This window comes from Ixodes scapularis, unplaced genomic scaffold, assembly GCF_016920785.2.
Source record: "Ixodes scapularis isolate PalLabHiFi unplaced genomic scaffold, ASM1692078v2 PGA_scaffold8__174_contigs__length_109621045, whole genome shotgun sequence".
NCBI lineage: Eukaryota > Metazoa > Arthropoda > Arachnida > Ixodida > Ixodidae > Ixodes > Ixodes scapularis.
In genome coordinates, this window is record NW_024609883.1 from 31,975,144 (window position 1) to 32,003,072 (window position 27,929).

Sequence of the window (27,929 nt, forward strand, 5' to 3'; positions counted from 1 at the left end):
TTGACACGGCTGAGTGTATGACGTCGTGATAAATCTGCACAAAATGAGGAAACATTCCAGTTGCATTTGTTTTTGTTCTGTGTGCATGGATTCACCAAAAATAGCTTTAATGTGTTTGTTTTTGTTCCCAAAAATAGTACAATGCTTTCTTAAAAGCCCTGAGAAATTCTATTCGCCATAAAACACAAAAGAAACAATAAAACACAGCAATTTAGCCGCCACCAGCGTCCGGAATTGCACCTACACGGGCTACTACAGCCTACTGACAAGGAAACCCACAGCCCAGTGCAATCAGGCAACACTCACGTACACTCTCAAACCCACGGGGGAGCTCGTTGTTATTCGAGGCTAGAACGAACGGGAGTATTGAGGACTAGGACATATAGGACGAAGCATGAGGAAATAGATATGCCCTGTGCCGTATGACAAGGGGACGACGAGACAATAGAACATGTGGTGTTGAGGTGTACACTGTATGGGGCTTGCTCCCGCCCTCTCGGTGGGGGCTACAGATTAGTCGGAGCACTGGGGTTCGCACACGAGAATGAAAGAATGGATGATAAGTGAATTTTAATAACAAAGAGGGCATTGATGACTGGTGGATATTATCTAGGGAGAATTGAAAGATGTACAACTGACTGATACAGCTGGGGAGAGGCGGGGCAGAGGAAAATTGGGACTCCCTCCCGCGTGGCTTCGGCCTAAAGTCTCCACCCTGTCTCCCAGTGGGCCCGGTACTGGAGTAACGGCAACAAGATTTCACCAGAGGAAAATTGGTGACACCCTCGCCGGAGGGAAAAGGTGGGGGGTGATGTTTTTAGGTTTTTTGCCCAATACCCCAAAGGTCATCCTGGTGATATCCCACACCACCTGGTGATAGTTACGAAATTGCAGAGGGTAAGCGAACTGGCAAAGCAAAGAGATCATACTTTTGGTTGTTCATTTCTAGGCTAGGTGGCGCAAGCTACCGCCCGTTATAAAGGGTACAGCTGCTAGCATCCATTCATCCATCGGGGACGTGCGCTGTATATCGCTTTGTTCGAGATTGCTGCTGGAAAGGTCTATAGTCATCTGTTTTCCTCTGACGTATTGATTGGCTCACAGGGACTGTAGCCTTCTCCGTTTGCCAAGTTACAGTGAAAAAAAGTGTGGGAGTACTCTGGGGTCCCCTAAGCACATTGGGGGTACCCATACTCCGGGAACACCTCGGGATAACTTTGGGGAACTCCTGAAGGTATTCCTGGTAATTTAAGAGGGCACACCAGGAGACACCTAGGAATACTCTGGGAACACCTAAGGGTACTTTGGGGATCCACTATGGCTACACCGGGGAGCTCCCACAAATAATACTGAGCAGTCAGGGAAGGTAGGCCACTCACGATGTAAGAGGGAAAGGTGAGCAGGGTGCTGTGTTTGCCCGCTATCAGCTCCGGGTTGTCCAGCAAGTCCGGCGTGTACAGGACAGGAATCACGCAGCAGTGGGGTAGAATTGTGTCATCCTTGCTCCACTCGAAGCCTGCAACCAAAAAGCATAGACTCAGCCCCCTCCCATATTCCCTCGAGTGACGTCAAAAGATTGCAAGCGCAGTGTTAAAAGTAACGGTGTCGTGTGTATGTTTGGACAGCAGGAAGTTAGTCGACCGCAATGGGCGTCTGGTTTCTCTGCTCTACATGAGAAATTGAGCTAGCGCAGTATATCACTACTAGCCTGGGTCTTTAGCATGCATCAAGCAGAAGTGATACATGACCTCACGCCAGTACGACGCTCATTCATATCGAAACAGGCAGGAACGAGGGTTGGATTCCTATGTTTTGTAGCGCAAGCTTTCACTCCTCCGAACTGCGGTGTGTTAAGACACTTGGGAACATTTTGTCCGAGGCCCTTTTGATCTACACCCTCTCGCAATGTGGAACCCTCGGAACCGGAAAATCGAGGATTCTCGTGTCAGCTGCTCAAAAAATTTCTCAGGTGGCTGGTGGGAGAATCATAATTACAATGTACATGCTTAAACAGTGAAAGGGTAGTCAGCTCCAATGGAGATCTCTGATCTAGTGTCTTTACTAGGCAATAAGAAAGGCAACAGAGCACCAGAAAAGGTGAACTAATGCAGAAGTAGAACCCCCAAGAGACAATAGTACACCAAAGAACCTTCGGTATAAATTTGATTTCGAAAGAGCTGCATGCCTGTAACGCTTATAAATAAGGTTCCATGTTTTCTCGGTTTTTGTTTCTTTGAATCCAAAATAATTTAAAATTTTTCAGTTTTTCTTTTTTCCTTTCCAGATTTAGGCTTTATTTGTGTCAACCTTTGGTGTCGGCGAGAAATCAGGATTTATCGGGCTTACGTTGAAGAAAATATGGCACAAGCATAAGCACATGGGATTCCCCAACATCCATGAAACATGGGCGTGGTGACCCGAATAATTTGGAAATGTCCCAGTACCGATAAAAGAAGGAAAAGAGATAAGGCGTGTGGTTCTGAAGAAAGAAGCGGCCTTGCAGACAATTCAGAGCAGGTTGTGTCTGAGCCAACACAAAAGAGAGCCGCGGTTAAAGATTTTTTTTTTTTTCCAACGAAGCTTGGGTTTAAATTTTTCAAGGCAACTTCAATTTTGGGGTTTTTCAATTTCTCCCTATTTGGATAAAACCGAATAGGGGGTTAATTATCGGGGGTTTACCGGTGTTCACCAAAACGCCGAATCGACTTATAAATCTTTTTTCAGGCACGTCACCGGGGCTTCTCTGCAATGCTCAGTTGTGCTTCCTTACAGCGCTCGGGCAAACTTCTCTGCAGCGCATGGCAGCGCTGCGGAGAAACGCACCTTGCTGAAACGACATTCACTTTTTTTCACTGCTCGAAGCGAAACAAACGCTGCAAACGACATTGACAACTCACTCTTGTCCAGGCTGTTGGCACTGGGCGGTGTGGTCGCTTGGCTGGCATCGTAAGAGACGCAGCGCCCCACGTGGCTGTGCACGGGCAGCTCCGGTTCGTGAGACTTGGACCAGCGGAGGGGTGCGCCGGAGCCGTGAGGTTGACGGGAGGACACCAGGTACTGCCCGAATGACAGGTACTGCGAGGCATGAAGGACACTGTCACCGCAACCGTGTACGCAGAACGTAACCGTTGGCACGATCGCTCGGTACAAGTTTGTACCTTAACATTGAAGACCGACGTGCAACCTTTGTTTTCTCCGGGCAAGGTAGTACTCCCAGTGAGACACACTTTAACTTAGGAGCGATTCCAAAACACGCATCTATTTCAATATGACGCTGCTGAAATAGAAGCATAATACTGAAAATATTGCGTTAAAAACATTGCCCATGTCTGTGATGTAGACATATAGGCATAATTAAAAGATTAAAATTTCGCTGCTGTTGCTTTATTATTCTTGCAGCTTGCACCATCTTCTTACTTGGCTGCAATCATGTTTTTATGCCCATCCTTTTTTGCCGTTTGCACACCGCAGCAAGGGTCGGTCAGCTGCTCGTAAAAACCACGAAGAGCGGGAGAAAACGAAATTGGCTGTTTCTTTGGCATTTCCCAAATAAGCTTTAACTCTTTCCTGACCACGCCCATAGGCCGTCGATAACCAATGATCTATGGTTTCCAAATTGCGTCAAGAAATTAAGTTTAGTGCGGAGAGTTTTGTTACACAATCTCGTGGATAGCCAAAGAACTGTAGTTTTGGTTTCAACACAGGTTTGAGCTTTATCGCAAGCTGGTGGGCTGTCAAAAATAGTCCTGGGAACGATGGTTGAACTTGCCTAACATGGCTAACTGCTTGCTTCAGTCTTTGTCACAAATATGGCATTATTTACATAATTCAACTGTACTGTGGCATATTTTTTAGACCTCGAGAACTATGGGGACATTTTAAATTATGTTATAGACGTCGCTCAAAAAGACGGTTGTCGGTAAGCATCACTATAATTATCAATGCTGCCCTGAGCCGGCATGCACGTTTTATGTTCCCCACAAGGCAGACAAAAATGCTTAATATGATGGAACTGCAATCGAGGCTATGACAAAACTAAGGTAGAACACAAAGAAAGCATTCTGCTGGGGATGTGAAATGTACTATCTGTGTTTCACCAATAGAAGCATTCCTTCCTTGAAAAGCTCACATGTTATGGAGGCTAACTCTCCTACAAACCTAAAATAGACAACGTCAGTTAGAGTACACCAACTTTCAGAAGTAATAGTTGTAAGTGTGTGGCACATTTTGTATATTCAAAATTCTCATTTATTTGTACTTTAACTTGACACAGCTGTAGAAGTTTTGGCGTTCCACACATACATTGTATGTGTTGTACATTGTACACATACGTCTTACACATGTGTTATACACTGTACACAAGTTCCGCACATACATTGTATTTTCAAGAAATAAAATTGTACAATCTTTTTCCCACATTGTACCAGCCCCTGTTTCTTTTGAAAAAGACAACTAATTATCCACATTTTGATGCGTCATATTGGCCCATACACAAATTAGTAGGGAAAATAAAAGCGTTCGCAAGGATCCTTTGAAAATTGCTACTTTTCCCGTGGTCAGGAAAGAGTTAAATGTGCACCATCTAGAATGTCTTTGCTCAGGTCCACCTGAATCCAATCAGTCACACACATTACACACCGCACCGAAAAGATTGGTCGTGAACTGGTGCTTGAACTGCCAGCTTGGCGCTTTGTAAAAAAAAATGGCTTCCTGTTGCTGCTGGGCCTGGCGCTCTCGTTTTGCGGCTGCGTCCCTTGATCCTCCCTCTCTGCCCCGCTGCGCCCATTGTTGTCACTCCTGCGCCGCTTTGGCGGTACACAAAACCCATAAGCAAGCACTTTCAAGAGTAGTTCGTTTTGCTGTCGTCGGAGCAGATGCTGGAGAAAGTCCCCGCTCCAAAGCGGTCGTCGATTGCATGCTCTATCGAGGCTCCATCCTAGGCTTGGTTCCTCAAGTAGTTAAGAGCTGGCCCCGTAAATACCAGGCAAGTAATAAACAAGATAGCTACCTGTCCTTCTTCAGGACGTCGGATGCCGAGGAGAGAGAGCATATCCATGGCGTCGCCATTGTCGTTGATGGCCAACAACTGGCGATTTCCGGAAGCGTGTCTCCGTTTCGACGCTTCAGTTTTTGTCTCGGGCCTGCAGCAAAAATGATCAAGTCTAGACACAACTCAATGCAAAAAAGCCCTTACTCTCTTGTGTCACTCAACAAAAGCAATGCACTTCCAAAGAACTGTGCATGCTCGCATATACTCCCACAACATGAGAGACACGATCACCGACGCAGTTGAAATGGCGGTGCTGTGAGTTTATTTTCTCACCCCAAGCAATGTGGGCCTAGCCAAAGTGCATCCTGCACGGCTGCCTGAACCCCTCTCGTCAAATGGGTCTTTTATGCTCATGAAGACTGTACATATTGAGATGCTACTTGTGCCTTCCAGTCATCCCCCCCCAATATCCTAATCTGTTTTGCTGATTATACCAAGCCCACATCAATGTTTTTGTTGACCAGCAGTCCCACATCATAAACCTACCATATGGCAGGATTGCAAAGGTTTCTAGTGTGTAAGGTATGCTATCATGTTCCACAATGTGCAATTAGAGCACTGCACAAGCCTGAGCCAGCCCGAAAACCCGAGCCCGGCCCGGCCTGCGGGCCGAGCCTCGAAGTTCCAGCCCGTACGGTACTCTATGTGCAATCCCTATTTTGGACATTCTGGACAACAGCAAATAAACAGAAGTTATCCATAAAAAAAAATGAACGGTCATTACGAGAAAAGAAAGTTAAACTCCTAAATCTTAATGCGTGTAAAAGAAAAAAGTTTGGCAAATATTGTAAAAATTAAATATTATATAGACAGCCGATAATCTCGAGACAAAGAGCATTGGGACAATTGAGAGATAGGTTAAGACGATTCTTGTGCTGATATTTTCCACGTGCCTAGCAGAGCTTCGGAGGCTTCTTCTGTTGTACGACAGTGCCGAGAAGACCACCACGGGGGCCCTCTTTGCAGAGACCATGTAGACCCTGTGGAAAAGACCAAGGGCAGCTCTGGTGACAGCACACGAGAATGGCTTTTGGTGAACTTGTACGGACAAGAACCAAATCACACTGACAGATCAGATTCAAGACAGATTGGTAGTAAACTTGAGCAACATTATAAAACTTCTAGAAATGGTTTCTAGACTCTACCTCAGCAATCAAAGCAGATGCAAGTTTTCGTTTCAAAGGGGAGCTCCGGCAGTTTTTTTTACCTACTCGGACCAACAATTTTGGAACACTTGGGCCTTACTCTTCCCAGCGTGCTATTTATTATCTCTAAATTCAGAAGAGCTAAATTGAGTAAACGACGATTGAATGTCATACCAAAACAAACATTCAAATTTCCCCACGCCTTCTAGTGGGGCAACGTGACATGTAAAAACTTGCAGGTCGAGCAGGCAGTCTAAAAAACACAGTACGTCGCACATTTTTTTTTCGTTCCACTGGAGAAACTCTCCCCAGCATTCATTTCACCCCACCAAAGTTCTTCTAACACTTCAAGGACAAGTTGATCTGGCTAGATTAAAACATCCACCGTCATATTTTTAGTGCCGCCAATAAAACCTTCCAACATGAAAAAAAGAAAAAAAAATGGTCAGGACTTATCTTATATGTTCAATAACTTTGCAAAAGGTATGATTCTGACCAATCATTTGAGTTTCTAGTTCAGTCTTGTCTACTGGTGTGTTGAAGCTAATTTGAGGCAAATCAATAACCATTAAGATTTTGCTGAGCATGGTACAGAGCTTACCTTTCATCTCTCACGGGCTGGTCCTTGGTACTTTTGACAAACTTGAGCTCGAACGACGAGTGAGAGCTGTCTGAGAAGCTGCCAGAGGTCTGTCGGCTTCGGCTTTGCGTGCCGCCTGGGGAGAATATTTCAAGTCTCTTCGGTTGGTTGAGCCAGATTTCCGACTGCACATCCTCTAACACCGCCCCTTTACTTATCAGCGCGGTTTCACCACGGATATAAAGCTGGCACTCTGTCTGGCAGCACGAATATATAATTATTTTATTCCCCGCACCTCGTATTGAATTGAAATCAGATTTTCACACCAGAGTCTGAAGGTGTTGATACTAACAGTTTTAGAAAGGCTGCGATTAACCTTCATTTTATAATGAGCTGTAATGATTTGAGATTTCTTGTGCTGTTTGTTCAGTGTTATGCGTGTTTTTTTTTTTTCTAACCCACTCCACTCTGCAACATCCCTGGCCCTATCGTAATGAAATGAGCAAATAAATAAAATGCAGCGCTGCAAGACCAGTGTCTATGCCCCCCTTAACTTCGGTGTAATATACTAAAAGGGGTACGGAAACGGAATTCTGGAGATCATTTCTTTGCTTCAACATGACGTAGGTAGCAGTAGTACCTCAGAAACACCAATATTTAGTTGAAAAATGCAAGAAAACATTTTAAACTGAATTAACCAATAACCAAAAACCACGTGGTTGTTGGTTATCAAGCTTTAATGGAATGTCGTGATGGCAGCACCACTACATGGGAAGTACGCTTACCAGTACAGATTACCTAAGTCAGAGCGTAAAACCATAGGTTTGGTGAAGGAAGCCAAAGCACAGTTGGCCATTTTGGGTTCACTCCACTAGCTAATCGCTTCCACTCATTCTTTGACGTCACTGACGTCGGGGGATTGATGAACTACCGCTACAGTGTACTAGAATACAGGGTAGTGTTAAGACCGGAGCGACTCACATGAGGTGTGTGGTGTAGATCGCGATAGGTGTCGACACCGACGCATCGGCCACAGGGTCAGTATGGTGGAGGTTGAGTGCATGCACCGCAGGCACGTGCGGACTGCAGCGACTTTATGCTGCCCTGTCGACTGCAGTGCCGCGATTGTTGTCTACACGCGCAGCCTCACAAGCTCCCATTGTCAAGTCATGCCAATCCAAACACTACCCCGTATTACACCGTACTACCATGTGGGTCAAATAGATCGATGGCAGTTTGAAGGGACTGCATAAATCGGTATCTTAACTTATCGGGCTGGGACATATTAGAGGTGCTTGAAGCTAGTACATTCACTAATTGAAAGTATGAATACATGAAACCTCCGGAGTCAAAAGAAAGAGAATTTTGTCTATGGAAAAATTATCGCTAAGCCTTTTTTCTCAAAAGCATCAGAAAATTATTGTGGGCTATTCTGGCATTTACTACGATTAAAAAATTTGTGAATAGGAAAGAAAACAAAATTGGAACCATCCTTAAACCTTGCGTGAAATTTCACCTCTCGCTTCGTGGCGACCTGCCTTAAAAGATTCGTAGGTTTATACCAGGGGTGGCCAGGATGACCCGGCCTAAGAGCTGCAAACAAAAACATGAAACTTCAAAGAGCCGTGGGGGGGGGGGGGGGCAAACTTTGTCCTGAGCAATAATCGAAACTCTAACTACTTTCAATCTATGCGAGTCAAAAGCAGTCCAACTCTACGTAAAATGGTAGTAGCACAAGACTACCAAACCGCAACCTATCTTTCGATTTAAAACACATTCCATTTCTCTTTTTGGGGAAGTTCTCTTGTGACCGGGAAGGAGGCGGGGGAGTGGGGATGGGGAGGGGGGGGGTGGTAGGGGAGGCGGGAGCCGTAAGCCGCACTTCAACAAGCGAAGAACCGCAGCTTGGCTACCCCTGGTCTACACATTCTAGGGAAGAAGGCAAAAGGTGTAATTTACCTAAGCTTTCGTTGCTCCCTTTGCTTGCCTGCTGCTGCTGCAGGGGCTTTGTGGAATGTTGCCTTGTCAGGGGTTTCTTCTTGCTGCTGAACGACGGCAGGCGGATCCGCGTCTCGGACGCAAAGCTGTAGACCCTGCGAGGAAGCGTGCCACCACTGAGAGAAGGCAACGTGTGCGGATATACTCAGTTTCATGCGACGACGGACAGCAGAGGATCTTACGAGCCATCAAAGACAATTCCAAACCGTGTCACGTGACCTTTGGGAGGGACATATCAATATGCAAGGCGCCTAGTCACGTGATAAGTTCGCTGCTCTGTATTGGCAGGAATGACTCGTAGCATCCGATGCGGCCCGTCGTAAACCGGAGCGGAGTATGGTGGAGGAAATCTGGCATATACCGTAAGTTACTGAGCATGCACCCGGCTTGCTAAAAGTTCCCACCCGCCACTTTTGTAATGTTCGAGAATGAAGCACACAACACGTTGATTGCCCAGCCCCGATTTCTCAACCCACTCACCTACAGCCGCAAGCAACCTTCTGTAGGTACACAGCCAAAGGTAGGGAGGGGGACATGCGCATGAGCACCGATTAAAGCTGCGCATGCACGCTCCGCCTGTCGTCAAAGATGACACAGGAAGTTGTCCACGGGTGTAAGTAAAGTTTTCCTCGTCGTCAGCCACTTCTCCGAGCAACGTGGTGCAAGGCGGTGAAACTGGTCTTGTATCAAGTGCCCATACTCAAGTTTTTCGAGATATCTCCATATTTTGTGCGAGTGCTTGCTCAATATATTAAGGTAGAACACAGGGGCTGTAAGGTAACTAGGTCAAAAGTATTCAAGTTGCTGCAACTGGTTACAACTTCAGCAACAATACTAGTTGTATGAAGGGAGGGGATCCTACAAGCGAAGTCAGTATATGCACAGAATTAGTTGGTTTTGCACTCTTCCCCAATTTCCCGCGGCTCTTTCCGATCTTTTCCGTGGCGTCAAAGCTCGTGATATGGCAATGCGGTTACCGACGCGCTTCTTACCCTCAGTAAAGTAACTATCGCTTCACAAAATTTTGTTTGCCACAGTGGTGGAGCGTCAGACTCACAATCTTGGGGTCCAAATGTTAGATTCTTCACAAATAAGCGCCAAAAAAGACAGGAACAAGAAGTTGACGTAAACCCTGGTGCACTCGCAACTAACATTTATTGAAAAACCAATCCCTTATATAGCACTAAAAGACGATCATGAACCAACTGGCCCAAATTGCCGCATTAATGTTTGATTCTTGTTGAGAGATGTTTGGAAGTTTATTCTTTCTTCTCAGTTTACGACTATTTCTTCTCATTATATGTTTTTTTTTAAATAAATGTTTTCCTGAAACTTATGTATTCTTTATCGTTATTAAAATGCCTACTTCGCCATATAGCATTACAGTAGGAAGAAATATTGTAAACAACTTAATTTTCGCGGGCTCTAATTTTCACAAACCGGGCCAAAGCTGAAAATTTGAAATTCTTCGCGGGTTCTAGTTTTCGCGAATCGAGTGTAGCTTCCATAGCGTTCACCTATTGCCCGAATTGTTCACGGGACATATTTTTCGTGAACTGTAGGCGATGCGCAAAGTTCGTGACAATTAGGTCCTCGCAAAAATTTAATAGTTAACAAAAAAAGAAAAAACAGCACAAAAATGATTACGTATCTAGTGCATGAAAAAAATGTGTCATTGGATGTGATGGTGACTGCATGACAAAAGCGCATTTTTCAATGTTTTTCTGTGGCATTCTGTAACATTTTCCTCGAGAATACTCTGTTTAAATAACTTATCTGAAATGCATATGCAAGTGGACTAACACACAACATACTAAAGAGGGACACTACAGCTGTTCCTCCGTGAGGTGCCACACTTTTTATACAGCGAGTCTTAAGGTAAAAATGAGTACAGGTGGTACTTTCCAAGTTACAATCACGTTTAAGAAAATGCAACTGTAACTTAGTTATATTTTTAGGAAGTTCAGTAAAGTTACTTCTCAAAATTATATTTTCTTAAATAAATAATTTCGATGTTGTTAAAATTATCTCCGCTTTTGGTGGGGAACTGGTTGACGCGATGTTAACTGCAGGACATCCAATCCAAAGTGCATTTTCCAATTTGCAACCTTCCCTCTAGAGATTGGGGGTGCAGAATCAAATAACCATTACTAGTAAAGGCCACAGAATATAAGTAAGCAGTCAAGGTCAAACAATTCCATCACAATAGGACTGCTATTAACATAACTAATTTGGATAAAAAAAGCAAGGACAAGGAAACATTAACATTTTAGGTTTAAAAGACAACCAATTAAAATTTTGCCCAAACAAGAGGGCACTTTTTGTGAATTTATTATTTAACTAATGTCAAATTCAATTATTTTTATTCATAACTGCTTGTGAGGTCTACCAGAAAAACAAAGTTTGCTTATAGTTAAAAAGAGTTCATCTAGTGAAATATAGATCTGCATTGAGCTACCAAAGAATCCATATTAACTTATAATTTAGGTTACTACAATTCAATGCCGGCCCGCGACTGCCAACGCAAAAAATAAGCGCTCGCAAAACAATCAGCGCCGTGATACGCACCAAAGGTACAAACTAAGTTATCAAAAAAGAATGAAAGAAAACTGTAGTGTTGTGCAAATATTCAAATTTTAGAATAGTAGTTTCGAATATTACGCTATTCAATATTGTCTTCGAGATGAAATGTCATATTCATATTTTTCGAAGTGTTGACTGCGGTTAGTTAGCCCCATTGAGAGCTCTTCTTACCGAGCACCGGTTCACTGCGGAGAAGCAACACCCTCGGAGCTTGCTTCCACATGTGTTGCTTCTCTGTAGTGAACAGGTGCTCGATAAGAATGGTGCTCAACAAGGCTAACTCGCTGCGATCAACACTTAAAAAAGTATGAATATGACAGTTAAGAGGACAGCCCACTTTCAAAGTGGGATGGTGCACGTACGCGCGTGGCGTATGTAAAAAGAAACAAAACTTTTGCGACTGTTGAAATCTACGCTAGAGTAAAATGTGCAAAATAAAATTTTGGCTATTATGCAGGTCATATGTTAGGCAGAGATATCCTGACAACCTACCTTCATAGCATGATCGTCCCTTTTTTTTTTTTAAAGCGCAGCTTTTAGGCACCCGTTTCCGGCTTGAGCGGCGTCGCCGTAACCGCGCGGTGAATTATGAGAAACATCCCATAATGCATTGCATTGAAACGTCACGCGACGTTTCGGCACTATGCTGAAACGTCACCGTGACATTTCGGTGGAAGTCATGTGACGTTTTAGAATGGAACCGTGCTGAAACGTTGTGAGACAAAGCGTGTTTTGAGTGTGAAAGAAGGAGGAAGGGAGGAGGAGGGGCGTAACCTCCCCTCAGTATCCTCCTCTCCTCAAGAGCACCGCCCTAAATCGGCGTTACAAGAGATTGTAAACGTGTTACTTTTTTTTCTTTTAAAATTCTAGATTTAATAAAAAATATTTGCGTAAAGCAAGGTGATTTATAAATCCCCTCGATTAGGTACGATGGGAATCTCTACAGGTTTAACTGCATGTCGACTGCATTGTTTACTTGCCATCTCTATGCTGGCAATGGACTTTGTGAGGTCACCGTCCATAAATATAGCTAGATTAAAATTAGTTTAGATATGGACAAGTGGAAGCATGGGATCAACCTTTACGAGTTCAGATGGGTTTTCGTTTAGGCATGGTGGAGTAGTGAAAAGCTCGGAGAAACTATTCATTAGACAATATTCAGCCGAAATCACTATTTGCTTTGAATTTGCTTCTAACTCAAAATCCCCTAGTCGCAAATGTCTAGAAAACTGCATCAAAAAGCTGGTTCTCTCGCCATGTCATTTATTGTGCATTGTCATCATCAGAATTATTATTCGTAGTTCCCTGCTTCGTGTCTGCATAACTCTGAAAAATTTCCTTTGCTTTCTCATGTATATCGTGCATTGTGATATGATGCAATCTACCATTTTCAATGGCCAAAAAGTCAAATTGGACGTTCAGTGATTTATACAGCGTAAGGTCAGTCTGCCAGGATGAGGCGACACTGGTTTACACTTTAGATGAGCAATTTTGCCAGTGCAGTATGACTGCTAACCTGGGGCCTTTAACGTGCTCACGCAGTAGTGATACATGACCGCATGCCGGTACGATGCTCATCCAGATTGAAACGGGCAGGGGTGGGGCTCGAACCCAGGATCTCTGGGTTCTGCAGCGCGAGCTTTCGCTCCACACGCGTCGAGCTGGGTGTGCGCTTTAGTCCACTCGGCCACCGATCCCCTTCATTTTCATTGGTCTTCTGCCCTGTATATGCCAAAGGTCCTATGTGCTTCGATTTATGTCTGGAGAGTTCGCAGGGTCACAATCATTTTGTAATGTCACAATAGTAATAAAGAGCACTTAAAAATAAAGTACCTATATGTATTTGACAACCTTACATTTCTTTTTTTTTATTTTTGCTCTAGTTAAAAAGTTTTATATTTAAATGCTTATTTAGGCCTATTTATTTAGTATTTCTTTGTTTATACTCTCTTGTATAATTTAAGACTGCAACAGGTTCCAATCCAGACTGCCAGTCAAAACTTATGGAGACTCAATTCCACAAAGACAATTACTAAAAAGAAAAGAAGACCCACTCGTGCATTTCCTCGATTGGTCCAACACGAGATTTGATGAGCCATACGACCGTGAATCACTCTAGGTCTTAAGCCCACCCAGAGACCTCAGCCAGACACAACAATAACAACAAAAACATTGAAAAAAAAAAAGAAAAAAAAAAGAGCATTAAAAATCTTAGTCCAGTTTAGAAAGAACGAATTGCCATGACATTCAATCAGTAAACGAGGTTTAAGAAGCTACCCGACTGTGCATCAAGCCGTGTCGCAAGAAACACGCCTGGAGGCGTCAGTGCGAGCTAGACACGATAACAACAAAAACAATGAAATCGAAAGAAACAAACGAGAATTAATGGGAAAGCAAGAAGACCGAGAGCAAGGGCAATCTGCCGGGCAGCAGCAACAGAAGGGTGACCTTGGCAGCAATGCCACTCACTGGCACTCCTCTCCCAAGGTTTGTTATTGTGACCTCTTGGTGCTGTGCTGCGCCCATAGATTAGCACGGCTGCCACTTGCCAAGGTAATGAGACCGTTTTGTTCTCGAGAATCCCGGGAAGAAAGCTGGCAGTGCTTCAAAGCGTTCGTCACTCCGCCTCTTTCTGAGCGGCTCTCTTCGATGCATACTATTTCGAGACATTCAAATCGCCGTTTGCGCCTGCTGGAGGACGAAAGGGGCCGGCATGTGCTCTACTTTGTGTCAGAAAGGGATGGGCCAAGTAAATCTAGTCGTCCTTGGTGTGGAAATCCGAGGACGTAAAGGATAACACCCCAAACGTCGTCGATTTGCAACAAAAACAATCTTGCAACAAACAGTCGTTAGAAACTCGAGGTTGTGTGTTGGTGGTTTGCTTGAGAGCTAGGGTAAAGTTTTTCCAGACTCCCTATCACAGCTGCACGTATGCTTTGGCTGCCAAATACAAAGAGTTTTTAGGTGGTCATAAACAAATGATTGCTGAGAGCTTCGGTAAACTTTTTGCCGTCTGGGCCAAAAATAAAAAAAAGAAGGGGGTGGGGTGAAACAGCCGTTCATGAGTCTAAAAACATTAGGGTGCCTGGTAGTTGAAATATTAAACTGCAAAAGAATAATTTACTGATCTCTCAAAAAGGTACGAGACTTCATTAAAAAATGTGTGAATTTGCCCTAAAAAAAGGCAGAAGCACACTATCAAACTTGCTAAATTAAAGTAATGTGGTTCGTGCAAACGTAAGGCCATAAGTGCCTAAAAAATAATCAGAACTAAAATTCATTTCAGGATACTGACACAGATATTAGATAAACAACGACAATTCCAGATGAGATTCTTGCGGACCAATGGAATAGCGTAGCATATATAGTAGGTTGCAATGTTAGTGCAATGACAAGGAAAGATTATTAAAATGACAAAGATAAAGATTGTGTGACAGTCGTAACTCAGTCTACAAGAATGCCAGGCCCCCAGAAGGTCCTTAGCAAGTAAGCAACACCAAGCCTCCTGCTTTGAAGACAAAATGGCGACTTACTCGTCAAAGCCACTAAACTCTATTGTGGTAGGCTGTATTTCGGATCAGGAGCTGGACGGTGGCACCACCGTCAGCTATTTTCTGAAGCCAGGCAATAGGGTGTTTTCCCATGATCCCAGTCTGCCAATTTGTTGTTAGAGTGAGTGAGTGAGAAAATGTATTATTGGTTGGAAGACGAAGAATAAAAAAAGAGGTGTGACGAAACTTATAAGATTCTGTGCACTATCGACTTGAGGGCATCACGTGAATCCTTGGACTATTCACCTTCAGCACGCGCCAGACAGCTCGCGACAACAAAATGGTGAACGAAATTATGTCAGTGAAACTGAAAACGCCCTATTATCGGCGAGATGTTTTGGTGGCGCCTTCTTATAGTTGCCTCTCGTGATGTCAGAACCTTGCGAACAACAAGTTTGATGGTGCTTGTAATGAGCATGGTGGAAGCTTAAAATCATAGCGCTCTGAAACCAGCACTGCCAACACCGTCAAAATTGAAGTTTTTTTCCATACCTCTTATTTCCGTCAATCAGAAATCCTTTACTGATGTCACAGTCAGCATACAGCCAATCGCAGAAGGCCAATCACAGTGACGCTTTCGATCGCGCACGTCGCCAATACATGCAAGTCTATGAGAGAAATGGATAAAAATTAACTTTTCGAAGAAACTTAGGTGAGTTTTCGCAGAAGGAGTAAGAGAGAATTTGTAGCTGTCAGTAACTGCTGAAAAGGTTATTACACATTACACAAACAGCCTGCCAATCACTGTCGTCTGCTGCCATCGATGGAATTTGACTGCTCGGCCATTCTGTATCATTCGTCATACTTCAAAACACCCGTATTTTCTTAAAAGAACTCGCAACACGAAAAAAAAGAGGAGCTACTCTGGCGAGCAAGAGTAGATTTGTCATCAGACATAGACTGCTTTGATTTGGAAACAAAAATGATGCCTCAAATGCAATCTGCTACCCTTTGTATGTAAAAAATATATATATATAAAAATAAGCATGGCATCAAAACGCCTTTCCGGCTGCTGGCTGGTAGTGGGGCCAGTGGAGGAAGTAAACGGAGGATAGAAAAGAATTTTTTCCCCCAAAAATTTAGTGAGGAAGTATCGACATCACAACAAAGAAATTTCTCACCATTCCTAGAAAACTTTGTAGGAAATTTGGTCGTCCAACATATAATACAGATGAGAGAAATCTGATTCAATGATTGCCGGTGGTCACGCTTGACCGAGCCCAGCAAAACGAGCCTCGATTACCGATCCAGCCTACCACAATATACATCAGTGGTCACAGCAGACTGCAAAACTTGATGGGAGCCCCCAGTTCTGATGAAAACATAAAAAAAAAAAAAAACTTCTCAAGCAAGGAATCTAACTACGCTTACTGAATTAACTATAATATATTTAAAAGTATGAAATAGGTATGCATGTGATAGATATATTCCCCTACCAGCACTCCTTCATCCAATCCAAATTTCAGCTGGCACTGCTGACTGTGCATAAGCAATTCCCCCCCCCCCCCCCTTTTTTTTTTCTAGGCCATAAAATACACTTGATAAAAAGTGGGAGAAGAGTATGGGATTGTCAAACTACTGACAGTATTCGATACTACAGCCCGCCCCTCGCCCTCTCTCAAACAAACGAAGAACCAGGGGAGCGGGGACGGCGGCGAAGATGGTGGCAGGGACTTTCGGCCTTGGTGCTGTAGTTACCACATGGTTCTGGTCGGCGTGTTGGCGCGTGAGTCAAATTAACAAAAACAAAAAACAAGAGTGCGTTAAACTAGGAATTGTTGTGCTTTGCAAACAAATAAGCACGTGAGAAGATGAACTGTCCGCGTTGTTCCATTAGCGAGGCTATGCATCAACACTCGCCAAACACCATTTTTTCACCCCCATTTTTTAGCATATTTGATGCGTCCGTGTTGCCCCGCCCTGGAGGAGTGTCTTCTCCTTAGCACAAGGGTGCGCTGCGGAGAAGCAAGATTCATAAAATCGCGATACTTACTCCGGGGTTGTCGCTTCACTGCACTGCACTGGTGCGCGCTCAGAACTGACGAGGAGCATGAGAAAATCATTGTCATTTGAGGCGTTAATCGAAAGTTTCGAAAATTCGCACCGGGGGGCGAGATGTTTTAACTATTCATAAAGTGGAATTAAATCATGCCACGATGTTGGCGAATTCCTCACATTTCGGGAAAATGTAGGAGGGTGTAGCAGGGTAAGCACTTCGGCATAATTTGGCGCGAATCGCGGAGCAATCGCATCACTGCACGATGCGTTAGAGGAACAATTCATACCCGAGAACTGACTAAAACACTTAGGTGCTCCGACATGTGCAGCGGGCGGTTGAATGCGGGCCGCGGTCTTGAGAACAAAGTGGCAGACCGTCTAAAGGTCTCTGCTCCCAGACGCGTGTGCGTGCCTCCGCTCCTTCCCGTCACTTCTGAAGTTTGAGGAAAGAAGTCACCGAGGACAATGGATGGCCGAGCCCAACCTGACTGAATGTATAACAATTCCAATGAACGTGACCAAGGTCTCGTTTTGACAAGAGTCTCGGCTGCATCGGAAGCGTCGGAAAACAGTCTGCTCGGAGCCGTCGCCGACCGTCTCGCGTCCCTCTCTGCAACTCGCAACGAGGGACGGGACCCCGTAGACAACGCTAGCGGCGTTGTCGACAGAACGGCGCCCGTAAGCGAGGTGAAACGACGATCTCGGATTAACTAAGCAGGGTTGCGTTTTCTGTGTCTACCGACAAACCCCGAAAATTTGTTTCCCCGAGTCGGTTTGATTAAAATCGGGCAAAACCGGTAAGCCCTAAAACCAAACTGCCCTTAATTAAATAAGAAAAGCCGCAAAGTTTGCGTTTTAGAAAATAATACAGGATGCCTAATTTTAATTAAAAATATTTATATAAAAAAGCCGTTAAAGGTACAGTGCGGTCTGTACAGGTGGTTTACACATTGCCAGGGGGGGCATAATAAGTCAAGTGATTAGCTAAAATACGTTCATTACCTTTTTAACTAGTGAAAATAAACACGTGGTTCCAATTAGCAACGTGTTGAGTGTTGAGCGTCATCCCAAACCAGGAATCTAATCAATTTTCGAAAGGTTCGGAGCAGGTAATAAGCGAGGGGGTGCGCCAGTCTCAACTCGTGCAAGAGGTATCACTTCATTTTCGCACCGACATCCTTTTGCCCATGTTGCCCGAGTGGTAACTTGGGCGCATGCCAGCGCTGCCCACGTGCATCGAATCTTTCTAAGATTAACTAATTTAGTGGCTTCACATGACGCTCAGAAGGTTTCTAATTGGAACCACGCGTTTATTTTCACCAAGAAAAAAGTTACACACCGTGAAGATCAGCCCTATAACCCACCTGCAGAGACCGGATTCTTCTTCTTTTCGCGGCTTTTGTAAAAATAATCTGTTCGAATCAAAATCAAATACCCCGTATATATCAACTTGCGACTTTCTTTCGTGTTGAGCCGGAACACAACCGCGCACGAAGTTGAGCTGTCCGCGAGACTGCTTCTTTCTTCGGTAACCACACCCTTTATCCGGCACCGAAAATATACACCAAAAAACACCGAATCCCGAAGAGAAAATACCCCCCCCCCCCCCCCCCCCCTTTTACAAACCCTATTGGAAAAACCAGCATGAAAATCAAACTGGTCAAGCTGGTAATTAAGGTGGTCAAGCTGGTAATCAAGGTGGTCAAACTGGTCAATGTGGTAATTAAACTGGTTTAGCTGGCAATCAAGCTGGTTTAAGCTGGGCAAGCTGGAATTTAAGCTGGTCAGTCTGGTCTAAGTAAAAACCAGCATGGTCTCACTCGAATCTGGTTTTAGATTCAATCTGGTGTAGCTGGGAGCCAGTCTGGTCTTAACTGGTCAAACTGGTTTTCCATGGAGCCAATGTGGTCAAGCTGGGAGACGAGCTGGTCATGCTGGGAGACAAGCTGGTGAATCTGGTCGAAATAATAATCGTGGTGGTCAAGCTGGTCATGCTGGGAGCGCGCACGCCAAGGTCGGCTAGAGATAGCCGAACTGGCATTGCTGGGAGCGCGCGCGACAAGGTCGGCTGCTGGAACGAGGCCGCGTCCTGTTCTTTGTCCTCTCGTTTTTGGTAGACCACCGGGCGCGTCAGGCGCGCTGCAAGCTACCTTTGTGTGCGAGAAAAGAGAGAGAGAGAGAGAGAGTGGTAGAAACGGAGAATCGAAGACGCGTTTGGATAGCTTGGGCAGAGGGCAGATCGAAGGGACGGCTGTGTGCGCGTTGTTTGGAGACTAGTTGAACGACGGTGCAAGCGAAGCGGGTTTTGAGAAGACAGCGAGCGGCAGTCCGTTCAGTGCGGGAAGATGTCAGACGTCCCGACTGCGCGGCGTCGCTTCGTGTCTTCGAACGTGTGTGTGCCCAAGAATGACGGCGGTGCCGAGGAGTATCGCCAATGCCATCCAAGCCACACGGATTTCCTCGCCTCTGCCGACCACGCAAGTTGCCGCTTCGCCCCCATCGCTGGCGGGACCCAGGTTCGCTTCTCTCGTCCGTGTAGTATTTTCGTCTGCTATTGCCTGTTTTTGGCCTGTGTCTAGTATTTTTTTCGTGTTGAGAGATAAGCAATCTGGTTTTATTAACATTGTAGACAATTTGCACCGAGAATCTGTGCGTCGGTTAGTACTGTGTCAGCGCCGAGGATGTGTAGCATTTGAGTTCATGTGAGGCTGCCGCAAGTACGAAAATAATAAATTGGATGCCGAGTTGGCTTTTCTGACGAGCTTGGCTTTTTTATTCTGTGTATTAATTTAAACAGGTTAAACTGGTTGGGAAGTTCACCAGCATGACCAGTTTAACAGCATGACCAGCATGCCAAACTGGGCATGCTGGGGCAATAACCCAGCTTGAAGCTGGGACCAGATCAACCATCATGACCAGTATGACCAGATCAACCAGCATGACCAGCATGCCAAGCTGGGCATGCTGGGGCAATAACCCAGCTTGAAGCTGGGACCAGCTTAAGCTGGTTTTTTCAATAGGGAAGGCAAAACAGAAACACGAAATAGCGGAATTTTCTTATAAAGCGGTACTCAGAATCGAACTATGGGAAGTTGAATAACCGAGGGCCGCCAATGCCATGTCGACGAAATCCGGTCCTACCAGGAGGACAAACACGATCCTCTCTGGAGGAGACTTTCCCACGCCGACGGGAACGTTTCCAGACACCGGAAACAGAACCGCGCCCTTGCGCACAAAGTCCCAACCTTGAAACGCTGTCTTTGTCTTTTCTGCCCCTGTTCCATTCGCACCGAGCGCGAAAGTGCGACACGTGCAAGACCAAGGTACGCGGTCGTTTACAGTTGGACAGCACAAACGGGGAGGCACTCACTTGATCGAATGACGTTTTAGCGAACGCCCACGTTTCATCGAACGACACTTTAGCGAATAGTCAGACGCGCTAAAGTGCGTCTGACTATTCGTCAGAGCGTAAACGTCTGACTATTCGTCAGAGCGAATAGTCAAAGCGTAAACGCCGCTTCGCGGCGTAAACGCCGCGAAGCGGCGTTTACGGGTGGGCCAAGTGAGTTCATATTTTTGTAATGAGTTGCCGTAGACTGTCGCCGCGAAGCGGCGTAAAGCGCAGTGCGACGGATGGGTTAACGCGCGCCCCCGTTATTCGCTAAAACGACCATTCGCTCAAATGTCGCCTTTCGCTAAAATGTCATTCGCTCTTCTGATATGGACCCGCACAAACGATATACTGTCTTTTGCCAACTACAGCCAACACCCGGTGGACACCCTGCCGCAGGAGCAAATGTCGGTGACCTAGACAAATGCCTCCTTATTAGCTCAGAAAGGAGCTTGCATTGTAGATTAGATACAATATCATTAACATATACTACATTCACAACATCTGTCACGTCTCGATAGAATAAACGACATAGAAAAAAAATATTTGTATAATCAGCGCCTGTAGATATATAGTCGTTCCGCCGCACCACGTAAAGTTTGAACTTTGAGACTAGGGTTGCTACAGTACTCACGTTTCGAGGGACGCCGAAAAGCACACTGCCCGAAAGGACTCTCGAAGTCTTTTTTTGGTTCGTTTGCATTTGGCCATCGTCAGCAAAGGAGGGGTGTCGAGGTAAGGGGAAAAAAATACGGGCAAGGACAGAAAGAGAGAAGATTCGGGGACAGAATGAGACGACAGATCGCCATCTTTTAGTAACAACAATTTCTATATACAGGGTGTCACAAAAGAAAATTCACACGGCCTTTTTTACCGCAAAAACAAATTAGGCATCGCCGAACGCTCATTCTCCGCCCAAAGGTAGAGCTAGAGGTCACAACCGGATGCCAAAGTTATAAGCGATTTTCTGAAAATTTCAATGGGAAAATGGCGGCAGACAGGAGTTTTCAAACACATGGGGCTCTATGGCACCAGAAACCGAAAACGGGCAAAAATGGGCTCCATTTTCCCATTTGAATTTTCAGAAAATCACTTTTGATTAAGTTATCGGATCGGGCTGAAACTTTGGCATATGGTTGTGACCTCTAGCTCTACCTTTGGGCGGAGAATGAGCGTTCGGCGATGCCTAGTTTATTTTTGCGGTAAAAAATTTTCTTTTGTGACACCCTGTACATTTGTGTTTGTGTGTGTGTCACAAAGCACATGTATACCAGTTCCCCAGAGCATCACATTTGAGTTTCCTATGCTTAACACACAAATCCAAGCAAAAAAAAGGGGTCTAATTCGCCTCAGAGGTTCCACTAAAAAAGACCACGTAAACATAGAGGGAAAAAAAGAAAAAGAAAAGCAGGAGTTTCAACAGTTTCACACGCAATTTGACTGCCCAATAAGGATTTGAGACCCAAGCATGTTCCAAAGACTTACACCCACAGCTACACCTTTTTAGAGCGCTTATTTTGAACAATATATACCCCTTTAAATCGTAAAATAAGATGCGTTTGCATGGAACACCCTTACATTTTGAAGGGCCTAGAGATAGTGTGGAAAAGTGCGCTGCAGCGGAAATGAAGAGAAGCAACCTTAGCCCCTCTTTGAACAGCTTACGGGACGTTGTTTTAGCGGTTATGTCGAATGAATATTGCCTAGCTATATATACGATTTAAATTTGTAGATAAACACCGTGGACCTAATATTATGCTTTATGTACTGATGAAAAAAAACAACAACAACAATCAAATGTTTAGATCTTACGTGCCAAACCAACGAAGAACATGTGGCACGCCCAAGTGAAGGAGTGAGGATTATTTTCGACCAGCACTTTTGACGCGCAACCGAAATCTCGGTTCTCCTCAACGAGCCTCCATCAGACTGCGGGCATCTCGGCCCGCATTCGAACCCGCCACCTGTGGATCTGAAGGCCGGCGCTCTGCCTCGGAGCCACCGAGGCGGCTGTGAAATGCTGGCGGGGACAAAGCAGCATAGACTCGTAACACTTGTAATCGGGGCGAAAGCGCTCACCAACGAATGAGTATCTTTCAATGGTCGATAGGCGGCGGAGCAATTGCAGGGTCGCTTAAGCCCCTTCATGTTTCAAAAGTAGCGCAAGGTTCGTCGATGCACGAGGTACGTGCAACGTGCAGCCCTTGGGAAGATCATGGTAGTGCAGCACTGAGCTAGATTGCAGACGCCATGAATTTCCCTGAAGTGGCGCGCGGCACGTGCCTCACGCATTTCTACATGACGCCACTTTTCCCAAGGTCAAGCGGCTTTAAGGGTCGCGATTCCCCTATCGCATCGTTCTTTATTGTCTTTGTATTTATGGTTTCTCCGCGCACGTGCAGCTGTATCTGCTGCACGCTGCTTGTGAACTTTTGGCTCGTAACCATGACCTCATAGGATGCAGCTAGGACGGTCAGTGTACGCCCGCTCCCCAAGGATGTCGTTTTAACATTCCTATAGGGTGTTACCTCCGAGACAACCTGATTTGCGTCCCTACGGGTGCAAAAGTTTTTAGTATTACAGAAGCGCTATATACAACTAAAATTCCAGGACTCTTATCGACTGAAATTCGTGCGAGAATGTTCAACTCTGCTGGAAAGCCGATCATGCGCAGAGTGTTTTCTTATTGCCCGTCCGACAACGCTCTAACGATACCCCCCTTTTCACAAACCCACTGGTTTGTTACTGCTCTAGCTGATACTGAAGCGTCACCAAAGAATGGACCTCTATCCACTAACTATACTTCGTTTCAGCTTCGGTCCGAGCGCGGCCGATGTTATGAGCCGAAGGGCCAATAAAACAGCCAAAGAGGCGCAACATCATGGCGTGCTCTCTGCAGTTGATAGGGCCAGCCGGTATTCGCCGTCTCTTTGTGTGTGCCCCTCCGCCGGCTAGTCTTATCAAGCGCAGAGAGCACGCCATGACGCTGCGCTTTTTGCTGTGTGTGATTGGCCCTTCGGCTCATAACATCGGCCGCACTCGGACCGAAGCTGAAACGAAGTATAGCGCCGTCTGCGGAGTTGTCTTCCAACTACAAATGAAAGGCAACCCAACTTGCCTCCGCCCGTTAGAGTACATATGGCATCGTGCCGTTGTTTTGATCGTTGTTGCCTTTTATGCCCCATAATAGCGTATTATTCAAACGAGAATCGACAAAAAAAGACGAAACACGCGCAAAGAAGAGCACCTTTGGAAGGAGGTCCTTAACGGAAGCTCGTCTTTAAAACATACTGATCCATACTCAATGTTTCGAGTCCGCCATGGTCTGAAGACTGGGAGACGACGAGAAACGCTCTCCATCGAACACGGCTAAAAGTATATTATACTAAGTATTACTTTTATCTTATTGGAAAGCTAGAAACGCCCGACTGCTCCGAGTGTGAAGCTATCTAAGACATTACACACATTCTAATTCAATGTCCAAAGTATCAAGAACACCGCCAGAAATTATTAAAAGACATTAAGAAGCCATCAGGAACTAGCCCGTATACGATTCAACTTCTCCTAGGCACCCGCGATAATGAAGCCTCTGCTTCGACAACTACGAACGCACTTCCACGTTCTAACGTGTTGCACTGAACTATATCTTGCGTGAATCTTATGGGTACGTTACATCTGCAAGTATGATCCCATTTATTTTATACGTTTTTTCCCCTTATATTTGTAACATGCCAGTCAGGAGAGTACCTCCAAACCAATTTCTACGCAAAAAAAAAACAAAAACAAAGGAAGAGAATTTTGCCCTGCGAGAACGGTGACGGCCGACTGTCATACGAGCAAGAAACACGCCGCACCGTGACACTCTCGGCAGACCGTCTTCCGTTATTATGTATATGGGCAACAGCGGCTTTAAAGATATGCACGTTCACGCCACATTCTCAAACCACCGGAAACAGATAACGCAAATCTGGGAGAAGCTCGGAGCAGTGGCCGCACTGCGCGGTATCTTTACAACTCGTCCCTACGCTGTCGTCTAGTATGGAATTACTGCGAGGGCTCGCCAAGTGTTCTACGTGCTGCTCTACACGTAGTACGCGGCGATACTGCGTGTGCAAACGAGGCGAGAACGGGTTTTTACGGACGCTTCTTTCCGTCGTCAAGCGCTACGCAAAGCGAAACGAAGGAATATTATTACCGATGACCTTCGTTCGCTCGTTTCGTATACGAAGGATATATTTGTAAACCACCCTCACTTTTTATTATTTTTACACAAAATGGGAGTAGGAAGTTGTAGTATACATTGCTGTAGTATAAGTGCCGGGCAATTTCGAGCCTTCGGACCATAAACCCTCCTGACATCGCGGCGCCGAGTTACTCCAAGTAGCTAAAGGCAGGGATTTCCCTAGACCCCCTCTAGGGTGGGTGGGGGGGGGGGGGGGGGGGGGGTTGAGACCCCCCTAGTTTTTCTGGACCCCCCCCCCCCCCCTTAAACCTAAAATTTTTTTTTTTTTAGATTAAGTAGAAAACACCACCTCTAAAGGGAAACATACATTACGGGTATGAGCATTTGGTTAATAGACGTCTGTAATTTAGCTAGTGGACTAAAAAAGAAACAGTTCTATATTTTATCTAGCCTCGCCTCGCATCGCCTCCCGCCTCCCCTGGCTAAAGGGCAACTCCAGGCTAAAGGGCAACTCCAGCAACTCCCGCCTCCCCTGGCTAAAGGGCAAACCCCTGGCTAAAGGGCAAACCCCTGGCTAAAGGGCAAACCCCTGGCTAAAGGGCAACTCCAGCAAGGGGTGAACTCCATGTGTTTTCGAGGGTCGCCGCAGAAAAAGAAAGAGCGTCCTAGCTGATTTTGGCTCAGCCAACGAGTTCGGACGATTTTTACATTCCGTGAGCATTCTGTCATCTTTGGAAGTGAACAGCCACGGGGGTGACATAGCGACAGGGCTATTTGCATGCATGCCATGCGAACGAGCATTAAGCGAACTTAGGGAGTTTACGTGCCAAACCAACAAACGACAATTCCTCCACGCTCCAGCGGAGGACTGAGGATCGATTCGGACCACCTGCGGATATTTCAACGTGCAACCACAATCGCAATCACACGGCACCCTCTCTCGCAATCACTATAAAGTGACTCAGGGAAAGTTCTGCGCGTTTACAGAACGGCTCAGAGGCGTCGGTGGCCAGGAAGTCCGTGAAGCAAAAGCTCGCGCTGCAGAACTAACCCTTGCCCGCTTGAGGAAGACCAATGTAATTAGCGTACTAGCGCGCATGGCATTTTTTTTTCTTTTTTTCTTTTTAACGACAAGCGAATGGAAGAAGCTATAAAATGAGATGGTGTTCCTAACCTCCAGAGCAGTTTTTTTTGTTTTTTTCACCATATGTTGAGTATTGATGTTTAAATTTACGCATTATCGTGTTCATGCGTTTTTGTTTTTTTTACCTTGAACTAAACCTATATTTGTAAAAATAAAAAATAAAAAAATGTAAAGGCATCTCTTCCTCGCAATGATGCCTTTTTAGGCGCTGCGAGGTAACTCGAATAAATCAAGATATCACGAGTGCGTGATCTGAATTCCCCAGGCTAGCAGTGGTACTCCATTGTCAAAATCGCTCATCCATAGCGGAGATGCCGAACGCCCATCGCAGTCGCCCAACTCCTAGCAACATACACACAACACAGTAGGTGAGCGGCGTTTGGCAACTCCCAGTTCCTTGGGAAATTTTGTTTCACTGTTGACAAACGACTATAATGAACTACAAGCTTGTGCAAGCATAATTCTGAAACCTCCACACAGCAGCTTTCAGAACCAACCATGCTTAGACAGGCTTGCAGATCATCGTCGTTCTTTGTCAGCAGCTAAACACAATTTCCCAACGAACCGGAAGTTGCCAAACGCCGCTCACCTATTTCAATAGAGCCTTTTCGAAAGTGCGCGGCATCTAGTAGCTGCTGCGCCAATCATACGAGTCTGTCATTGTTCGGGCAGAAATTCGGAGCACGAGGGCTAGCCTTCGGCGCGGAATCGGCTCAGCTCGGCCGAGCTCGTTGTTCGCGCGTGCGCAGAGGTTGATCACCACCGACTCTGGAACGATCCGTGGTGCGAACGGTCACGTATCTTCCGCGTACGCGTCGCGCGCGATGTCGACGGTTGCAGCGGGAACGTGGATACTGCACAGCTCGGCCGCACATACGCGACGAGTCGTAAAAAAGATGGGGAGGAAAAGAGATGGCGGGACGAACACCGCGTCTCCGGACGGCAGCAGAAGGACGGAACGTGGGACTTATCTTCCCGCCAGCTTCACTTCCCAGATAGATGGGTCTGAATTATGTACTGCCAGCGAGCCAGCAACACAGAGGCACTCTATAACCCCTCGAGAATGGGAACAAGGGGGACAAAGGCCGAACACAGATATGCAAACACAGCTAGGTGACTGGTTCGATCGCTCCACCCCCCCCCCCCCCCCCCCTCTAAAAAAAAAAAAATCGTTTGGTTTTGTTATTGAACCAGGGACGTTGTCTCCATTTCCAGTGGAGCGCTCTACCAACTGAGCTAACTAGGAGTTAGAATCAGTAGAGCAAACGGGTTTTATCAGCTGCCACCAGTCTTACACCTACAAGGGTGAAAGGCCTGCGTTTTTAAGGTTAACTTGATGATGCAAATAAATGTGAAGGTGCAAGCGAGCTGGACAAGAATGACGATAACAATCCCTGGAGAAGGGGAACACGGGGGACAAAGGACAAACACAAATCGTCCAACACAGCTAGATGACTGGTAAAGTGACTGGTGAAGCGACGTCAGATGACACGACGGCTTCTGGTGACGTCATTTGTTGCCACTTCAGTACCGCTTTTAATGAATAAGTTAGATATGACGGTAAACAAACCAGTCAAGAACGAGTTCCAGGCGCCGTAAAGAGCCGTCTCTGCGCGTACAGCTCTTTACCGCGAGGAAACGATAGTTCCGTATACACGTTTGCAAGTCCGGTCTCAGGGCGCCGCCATCTTCCTCAGTGGGGTGCGCTCTTCGGCGCGGCCATAATCCGATTACGACGCCTTAGCAAGGCTTCGTAATCGGATTATGACTCGTCCAAGCGCACCCCAGCCAAGCAAGATGGCAGCGCCCTGAAGCCGGACTTGCAAACGTGTTATACACGAGAAGAAAGCGCACGCCCACTCGCTAACGCCGTGTTTGCGTGATACCACTGCGGCGACAGCACGGACCCCGCTATCGGACTGCACGTCCACCCCATCTTCTGCGCCGAAGAGTTTATACCTCTATAATATACTTTATACGATCCTCCCCTCATAGCCTCCAAGGATGAGGTACTCCAGCTTCGTTTGATTTCTGGGAAGTCGGCGAAGCGGGGTCAGGGTAGTGTCAACAGAGCAGCACCGGGCGCGCCTGCCGAGGAATTAACGGTTTCCTCCCTTCACAAGAGCGACCCTTGGAGCGCCTGGAAACAGCGTAAAAAAAAGTGAAGGTCGTTTTATATGGAACGGCTTTCCGCAAGTCAATCACGTCGTCGACGATCGTGAAGCCGGCCAACACATCAAGGAAGATACCGTAACTACACGCGTGTGTGTGTGTGTGTAGTTTTGGGGGGAGGGGAGGGGGGAGGG

General features: G+C 45.9%; 1 protein-coding gene across 1 annotated transcript in view; it reads right to left on the reverse strand.

The window, feature by feature from the left end:
* Window positions 1-27,929, reverse strand: part of LOC120842253 (CDK5 and ABL1 enzyme substrate 2) — a 96,765-nt gene that overhangs the window by 18,133 nt on the left and 50,703 nt on the right. Inside the window, exons 2-7 of the mRNA XM_040213285.2 lie at window positions 8,735-8,868; window positions 6,797-6,911; window positions 5,944-6,030; window positions 5,009-5,141; window positions 2,898-3,075; window positions 1,380-1,516 (exon numbers count right to left, since the gene is read on the reverse strand). Of these exons, the coding sequence (XP_040069219.1) occupies window positions 1,380-1,516; window positions 2,898-3,075; window positions 5,009-5,141; window positions 5,944-6,030; window positions 6,797-6,911; window positions 8,735-8,868 (784 nt within the window). The remainder of the gene's footprint in view (window positions 1-1,379; window positions 1,517-2,897; window positions 3,076-5,008; window positions 5,142-5,943; window positions 6,031-6,796; window positions 6,912-8,734; window positions 8,869-27,929) is intronic.